The sequence below is a fragment of the Cavia porcellus genome, unplaced genomic scaffold, assembly GCF_034190915.1.
Source record: "Cavia porcellus strain 051 isolate PalLab524CR breed Dunkin Hartley unplaced genomic scaffold, mCavPor4.1 scaffold_19, whole genome shotgun sequence".
Lineage (NCBI taxonomy): Eukaryota > Metazoa > Chordata > Mammalia > Rodentia > Caviidae > Cavia > Cavia porcellus.
In genome coordinates this window covers 15,204,915-15,213,234 of record NW_026947502.1, presented here as the reverse complement: position 1 = coordinate 15,213,234, position 8,320 = coordinate 15,204,915, and the positions used below count along the sequence as shown (strand labels likewise).

General features: G+C 51.2%; 1 protein-coding gene across 1 annotated transcript; it reads right to left on the bottom strand.

The window, feature by feature from the left end:
* Positions 1-1,615: 1,615 nt before the first annotated feature.
* On the bottom strand, positions 1,616-5,278 carry Fabp6 (fatty acid binding protein 6). The gene is made up of 4 exons (XM_023566435.2): positions 5,120-5,278; positions 3,191-3,366; positions 2,686-2,775; positions 1,616-1,726 (listed from the first exon to the last, which is right to left on the bottom strand). Exons 1-4 carry the CDS (start codon positions 5,184-5,186, stop codon positions 1,673-1,675), a joined length of 387 nt encoding a protein of 128 aa, XP_023422203.1. The 5' UTR covers positions 5,187-5,278; the 3' UTR covers positions 1,616-1,672.
* Between the last annotated feature and the right edge of the window lie 3,042 nt (positions 5,279-8,320).

Genomic DNA, 8,320 nt, shown 5'->3' with positions numbered 1-8,320 from the left:
AGATCTCAGGGTACCTGTGGGAGGCGAGCTGGGCTCCACGGCTCTCCCAGCCAGGCTGCCTCAAGGTGAAAGGCTGGGGGCTTTCCCCAGGCAAAAAGACCTGCTATGTGCCAGATGCTGGACAAATGTTTCTTATACCCTGTATGTGCAGCTTTGAAATTCAAGGTAATTTAAGCAGTGCCTTCAGTAACTTTTTTTTTTAACCACCAAGGTATATTTTATCTTGAAACGAGGTCTTGCGCAGTTACCCGGGCTGGCCTTGTACTTAGGATGCTCCTGGCTCAGCCTCCTGAGCATAGAGAATTGCAGGTATGCACCACCATGCCCATCTAATAATTTTATGGTAAGTGTGTTCTCTTTTCACTAGTCTTACAATAATTTGATTAGTTAAGGAGAAAGTTTTCCAGGTGATAAAACTCCACCTTTTATTTTTCCCATCCTTTTGACCAAGGGAGGCATTAGCTTTGGGCAGATACCAGAATCTGGCTACAAGTCTTCACAGTTTGACTCTCTTTTAATAGTTTTAACTCGCCAGACATGGTGTGCACCTGTAATTCCTGCACTCGGAGGCTGAGGTAGGAGGATCCTGGCAAGTTCAAGACCAGCCTGGGCTACAAAGTGTGCTCAAAGCCCAGCCTGAACTTTCAGCAAATAAGAATTGACTTTCGGGGCTGAGGATTTAGCTCAGTGGCATAAGCGCCTGCCTTGCAAGCGCGTGGTCATGAGTTCAATCCCCAGTACCAAAAAAAAAAAAAACGAATTGACTTTGAAGTATAGAATTGATATGAAGTTTCCACTGTAGTAAAAATAAGTGAATTTAGGGCCTGGGATTTAGCTCAATGGTTCAAGCCCTTGCTTGGTAAGCGCAAGGTCATGAGTTTGATCCCCGGTACCCAAAAAAAAAAAAAAGTGAATTGTGCTCAGAAAAATGTTGGTGGGTTGGTGCTCAGAGGTGACAAGTGCTCCCAAGGAGAGAGAATGAAATGATGCTGTGGGTAAGGGACAGTCTCACCAGGAGACAAGTGGGCCACCCTTCCCACCCCGAGCCCTGAGCAGACAGAACTTCAGCAGGCACAGGACATCTGCCACCTCCATGCTGCCTCGCATCTCGCCTTGTGTGTGTCTGCTGTGCAGTGGAGCCCCGCAGCCAGGGTCCTTCCTGCTGTGGCTACCACCCCCGCCTCCTGCCCAGCGCCCTCATACCTGGTGCTGTGGCTCATCTGAAAACCTGCATGTGTCCCCTCCCAGGAGACTTTTTTTTTGGTACCAGGGCTCGAACTCACTAACTCCTGCTTGCAAGGCAGGCACTTATCCCACTGAGCTAAACCCCCAGCCCCTGAGGGGACTTCTTTTTAAAGAAGTCTTCAAACAGCTCAGTGGCCTGGTGGATCGAGGGGTCCACAGAAAGGTTCCACCTGCTCCTCACTAGCCTCCCGTGGCCTGTCCCAGGGTCAGGAGTCCTGCAGTCCACTGGCACCTCCCAGGTCATGCATCCCTTGGGGACCTTGGCATGGGAGCCCTGTGTGACCTGTGCAGCCATCCTCAGAGCTTCCCCACCCCCTGCTCCTGCCAGAGGCTGCCCCCAGACACCAGAAAACAGCACGGGAGAGGAATCTGCTCTTAGATCAGTTTTATTGGGGGTTCGGTAGCCCCACGGTGCCCAGTCTGTGGCTCAGGCCAGCCTCTTGCTCACGCGCTCGTAGGTCACGTCCCCAACGGTGGAGATCTGAAAGAAGCAGCCAGGATGGAGGGGTCAGTGCCGCACTCTGTGGGGGGACAGGCAGGAACCCAGCCTGGAAGGAGGGGCTGTGCTCTAGCTGAGTGGCCTTGGGCAAGTCACAGGGGGTCTCTGAGACCCAGGGACAGAAGGAAGTGAGCATCTAGGGGGTCTTGTCTGGAAATAAAATGCTTAGAAGGGGGCTGGGGCTGTAGCTCAGCGCTTCTCCAGGTTGGTGCTATAGGTGGGGGCTGGTAAAGAAGGGGCTGACCTTCCCCCCCCCCCGCCCCCTGCCACAAGGGGAAGAAGAGAGGGTAGCAGGGAGGCTGCCCACTGTGCCCACCCGGTGGCCCGGCTCAGTGAGGCAGGGAGGTCTGGAACCACCTTCTGCCTCAGCCACCCACACCCTGGGACAGCTCTGGAGATAGATGCAGGAGGAGGAGACTGAGGAAACGAAGGCCCCTTCACATAGCGTGAGGGTGGCAGTGGCCACTGCCCCCACAGCGTGTGTGTGTTGGATCCACCAGCAGTTTGAAAAGAAACATTGAGGTGGCTGCCAACATTTGATCACGTGGAGATTTCACAGGAAAACACGAATTCCCAGCTGCTTAAAAAAATCACAAGACCCTGGAGGTTGTGTAAAAGTGTGGGCGCAGTGGCTACACGTGGGGGACCCTCCTGGACCAGGCCGCCTTCCCTTCCACTCCGAGAGAGCCCTGCAGGGTCCTGACTTGCAGCCTTCTGGTGGCCAAGTTGGGGACCAGGTCAGACTGTACCCTCCCACTGATCACTCAGCTGTCTTGTGCCTCCGTCTCCCAGCCTAACGGAACCCAGTGAGGGTGAAGTCAAAGGAGATCAAATGCGCCCTGGTGGGAGGGCAGTGCTGGCTGCCCAAGGCCCACCTCAGGGGGCTGAGCCTGGGCAGAAGGGGTCCTGCTAACTGTCCCAGAACCCTGCAGGATGCTCACCTCCACCAGCTTGTCACCCACAATCTCCGAGGTCTGGCGATAGTTGGGAAACTCGAACACTATCTTCCCGCCCTCCATTTTCACGGTGGCCTGGGAGGAGACACAGCATTGGACCCGCACTGCCAGCCCTCAAGCACAGCCAGTGGCTCAGGGAGCCAGAGCTCCAGCAGCCCAGGAATGCCCCCCCAGGAACCCTCCGAAGTGCATGAGGGGTTCAGCTCCACCCCATCAGCAAAGCGGGAGAGGAATTGTAGTGACTTCAAAGACATGTCAGCTGTTCACCAAGCATTTGTGTTACGCTATGTTGAGTGCCAGCAAATACCAGCCTTGTCAGGGTCACTAGTGTGTCCATGATGGCCGGTAACCCTTAAATACCGGGAGCCTTTAGTAGCCAAGTATCTTGAGTGCTCAGTGTGGCTGGTGGACCACAGAAAGAATGCTCAGCTTGGGGAGCAGGGGAGACAGAAGAAGGGGAAGGGGAGGAGGGTGGCCAGGGGCCTCTCACCTTGAACTTCTTGCCCCCCAAGGACACCAAGTCACTCTCTTTGCCGATGGTGAACTTGTTGGTGAGGATGTGGCCCAAGGCGTGGGACTGCGACCAGGTGAATTCCTGCCCGTTCTGCTGCACCTCTGTGATGACTTTGGAGTTGTGACCCTTTTCGATCACGTCGCTGGGAAGACCTGGAAAAGCAGAAGGACCACATGAGCCACTTATTGCCTTGTGATTTGGAGAAAGCTTTCCTCCCCCGGGGAGGCCAGCCTGGGGCAGATGGCACAGACTATCACATCCCAACTGCACCACGAGGCATGTGGCGTGGGTGCATCTCCTGTGCCTCGGTGGGTGTGCCCCTCCACAGGATGGGGATAAGAGGACCCCTTCACGAAGCTATTACAAGGATTACTTCAACTTGGTTGTGTCTGGTAAAGCCCTGGCACGTAATTGGTGTTTGTCAGTAATAGCCAGTCTTCTGGTAGAAATATATACATATCTCTGGCACACCGACTTCTATAATGAATGGGAGCTTCAAGATTGTGTCTTCTAAACTTGGCATGGCTGTAGACACCTATAATCCCAGCACCCTGGGAGGCTGAGGCAGGAGGATCACAAGTTTGAGATGACTTAGTGGAGACCCTGTCTCCAAATAAACTCCAAAGGGCTGGCAATGTAGTTCAGTATGAAGGCCAGGGGATCAATCCCCAGTACCAGAAAAAAACAAAAAAGCAAGTATGTCCTCTAACGCGCCTGCCTTGAAAATGAGAAAACAAAGGTCCAGGTCAAGGAAGGGGCTTTCCAGTATGCGAGGACCTGGTCAGGGGCTGAAGTGGGCTCACTTCTGGTTCCACGACAGCCCAGCAGACTGAGGAATGTGACTCAGGCCAATGCCAGTCAGCAGAGGGCTCCAGCCTGCCCAAGCCTGGGGGTGACAGGGCTGTGCTGTCAGGACTTCCCAGCGGGCGGGCCCAGGTCACCCACAGCTATCCTCTGAGTCTTGACAATCTTGCGACCTCAGATTTTAGGTACTGAACTGAGGTTTCCACAAGATTGTCAGATCTCCTATCTCAGCAGCTCTTCTCAACTACAGACCAGTGTCATAGGAAGGCAGTGAGAGAAAGTGAAATCACAGGGCTCTGCCCACAGCAGCAGAGTAAAAAGTCTGTGTTTGTTGAGTGACTGAATAAAGGATCGCCTTATGAGACCTGCCCTCCATGCCCACCCCTTGTCCCCTCTCCCCAGGCAGAATGTGGTGAGAGCTCTCATCAGTGGCTCTGCCTTGCAGGACTCAGGCTGAGGTGCCCCAATAGTAGCACTGACGTAGCTCTTGCATATATACAGCAGGTGTTCCATAAATATGTGAACGAATAACCATCAGGTCTCTACCTCACCAAAGCTCCACTTCCTCAATTACTACCTGTGTGACTCAGACTAATTTCTCAGTTCCCCTTGGCCTCAAGTTTTTTGTTAGTAGCAGAGATGTTAACAGTCTGTTAAGCGTTTTAAAGGCAAAGACCGTCTTCACGAATCTGCATGTCATCCTTGCACAGGGGCTCATACATGTGCTGCAGAAGTGAGCACAGGCAAAGATGCCTTCAGACACTTACACTTTCCAGCAAAATAGGATAAGCAGAATGTGGTGGTGCACACCTGTCATCCCATTACTCGGGAGGCTGAGGCAGGAGGATCGCCGTGAGTTCAAGATCAGCCTGGCCTACAAAGTGAGCTCAAAGCCAGCCTGAACTGCATAGTGAAGCCCTGTCTCAAAGAGACAATGAATAAATGAATAAATAAATAGGGTAGTTGCCCAACAAATAATGAATGAATGAGTGAATGAATGAATGAATGAATGAGTGAATGAATCAGTCCTGTCCCGCTCTACCCCGAGGCCTGGCTTCCTGGCCCAGGGATGGCCACAACCAGCCCCAGGAGCTCACTCACCAATGCGCTTCATGAAAGCCTCGAAGTTCTTCTCGCTCTCTGCCTCGAACTTTCCGGTGAAGGCCATGCTGCAGGAGGGGCCGGAGCCTGAGAGCTAGGTGAGCACGAAGTCGAGGAGGAAAGTCGATGCTGCAGGTCCGGGTCGGACTCCCAGCTTATAAACCCTCCCGCTGCCAAGGCTCAGCCCCCAAGTCACCCCATTCTCCCTCCTGCCCCAAGAGGAAGCAGTGCTGTTTTACGACCTGGGCAGAGCCCAGAGGTTGTTCACCTGGGAAGATCACCAAGGAAATCCCACGTCCCCCAGGGTCAGGGTCAGGCAGTCGTAAGGCTCGGGGGTCATTCACCCCACTGCCTGTCCCTCCCTCCATCCGTCCCTGCCTACCCTGGCCCTGTCCCTGTCCCCGTGTCCCTCACTGTCTCATTCTCTCTTTCCCCATAGGGTAGTGAGCACCTCTGCCTGGGGGCCCAGCGCTGCGCAAACTCAGAAGAGTGATGCACATGCTTTTCCCAGCCTGGCTCCCAGTCCTGTCCAGGGACGAAGCCCACACAGCAGAGGGTGTGAGCAGGGGTGAAGTGTCCAGAGAGACACAGAGGCAGGGCTGAGGCACAGGGAAGGCGTCGGGGTGTCCAGCAGAGGTGGGGTTCATGCACATCTAAGGAGGAGGTAGCATTTTATACAGATCCCCAAAGATCAGGGTGATTTGGATGAGCGGAGAGACGGGAGGTTGGAGGAGGCTGAGAACAAAGGGAGACATAGTCTAGGATGGCGGAACATTAGACCGCAGAGGCGGGAGGCCAGTGACAGGAAACAGGCAGCTCAGCTGCATCTGAGAGCCCTCCAAGGACAGCAGGTATTTCAAGGACGGAGATAACACAACCAGACCAAAGCGGCAGCCCAGGACCCCCGAAGGCGCTCCGAGGAAGAAGCACCCTAAGACTGCCGTGTGCCAGGTGCCAGGCGCCGGGCTAGGACCTCTGACCTTCACTGTGTTCGTGTTCCACGCTGGAAGGGGCTGGGGACTTCGGCCCCAGTGCTGCCCCCCAGAACCAGCTCCCAGGGCCAGGCTCCATCACTCCATCTCGGGCTTGCTTGGTGCTCACGCAGACAGAGCGACCCTCCTGTCATCCCTGTTACTGTTAATTACACGATCTGTGCGAGTCTGTTGTTCCCAAGGTCTCCTCTCCATGGACCTCCACCATCTCTACCCAACATGGAATCCTGCTAACTCCCAGACCTGGGCCTAAGTGATTTCTGCACTGATGAAAAACCAATTTTGTCACATTTAATCAGTCTTCAGTCACCCATCTTAGAATTCCTTACCCCCAGTGGTGGTCTCATTAGATACAATATATTAAAATTTCAACTAAGTCAGCACAAATGACTGAATGGATTTGATGTCTTGCTCTCTAGGCTTTGACATGCATACATATACTTTCTAATATACATGAAGTTATGGAGGTTGGGGGGGGGTGTCCTGGTGGTAGAGCACATGCTTAGCACATTGGACCGCCCCTGTACAACCAAAACAGTTTTTAAAAAAAAGTGAGCTGGGCATTGTGGTGCATGCCTCTAATTCCAGCACTAGAGGGGCTGAGGCAGGAGGATTGTTGCAAGTTTGAGACCAGCCTGGGCTACAAAGTAAGCTCAAGTCCAGTCTGATCTGCATAGGGAGACTGTCTCAAAAAGACTAAAAACAAAAAAAGCACAGTGTGAGGGGGCATCGCTGTGATGCCAGCATTCAGCAGGCTGACACAGAAGATTGAATTATAAGACTACCTTGTGCTACAAAGTAAGACCCTATAGGGGCTGGGGATTTAGCTCAGCGGCATAAGCACCTGCCTTGCAAGCAGGCAGTCGTGAGTTTGATCCCCGGTACCGATAAAAAGGAAAAATTAAGACCCTATAGCAAAAAACCAGAGAAGAGACAGAAACCACATCATTCTGTCCCATCCTTTTTATGTAATAATACAGGTGTTTGTCTACATAACTCCATAAAACTACATCGCATCCTTTAAATCTCTCTCCAAGCTGGATGCATAGCTCAGGGGTAGGTAGAGAGCTTATCTCCTATGTGCAATGGACTCACTTCCCAGTACTGCAAGAAGTAAATACATAGCTGTGGAGTTTCCTGTTCTGCCTGTGTTGCATAATTTACTTAACTATGTCTGGATGTTTAAGTTGTTTCCAGCATTTTTTCCTCTGTTACAGATAACTCTAAGTATTTTTGTTCACACCTCGGAATGTAAATGTCAGATTATTTACTAAGGTTGTTTACTAAGGTTGAATTCCTAGAGATAAAATTTCTGGAACTATGATTTTCTTTCTTTCTTTCTTTCTTTCTTTCTTTCTTTCTTTCTTTCTTTCTTTCTTTCTTTCTTTCTTTCTTTCTTTCTTTCTTTCTTTCCTGCTTTCCAGTATTGGGAATTGCATCCAGGGTCTTTGCACTGAGCTACATCACTAGCCTTTTAATTAAGTCCTTTTTATTTTTTGTACTGGGGATCGAACTCACGACCTTGCACTTACCAAGCAAGCACTTGACCACTGAGCTAAATCCTCGGCCTTTATTTAGTCTTTTTTTTTTTTTTTTTTTTTGTACTAGGAATCAAACTCACAACTTTGAGCTTGCAAGTTAGGTGCTTATGCTGCTGAGCTAAATCCCCAGCACCTTATTTAGTTTTTTTGAGACAGGGTTTTACTATGCAGTTCAGGCTACCATGAGCTCACTTTGTAACCCAAGCTTGTCTTAAACTCTCAACCTTAGCTTTTCAAGAGCTGGGATTACAGGTGTGTGCCATCATACCCAGCTCCTTTTTGTTTGTTCACTTGTTTGGTTGGTTTGGTTTTTTGGAGACAGGCTCTCACTAAGCAGTTTAAGCTGGTCTCGAACTTGCAACAATCCTCCCGCCTCGGCCTCCCGAGATTATAAGCATGCACTACCATGCCTAGCATCTTCTATTTTGTATTTTGAGAGAGAGTCTCACCAAATTGCCCAGGCAAGGCTCCAACTTGCCATCCTCCTGCCTCAACCACCCAGAATGCTAGGATTATAGACATGCACCAACTACTGCCTAGTCAAAGGAGTTTTCTATTTAAAATCTTTCTATTACTCTCTTACCTTTCCAAAAGACTACAGTGTTGGTATACTTGCCCAGAGCCAAGTTGGAATTTCCCCTCACGTTAATGAAATAACCATGACAGTC

What these genes read in the sequence shown, in the direction of transcription:
- Fabp6 (XM_023566435.2), bottom strand. Translation starts at nt 5,186, where the DNA reads ATGGCCTTCACCGGAAAGTTCGAGGCAGAGAGCGAGAAGAACTTCGAG. An exon ending in GGCTTTCATGAAGCGCATTG is followed by an intron (nt 3,367 to 5,119) that starts GTGAGTGAGCTC and finishes CTGCTTTTCCAG; the next exon opens with GTCTTCCCAGCGACGTGATC. An exon ending in TGGGTGACAAGCTGGTGGAG is followed by an intron (nt 1,727 to 2,685) that starts GTGAGCATCCTG and finishes TGCTTCTTTCAG; the next exon opens with ATCTCCACCGTTGGGGACGT.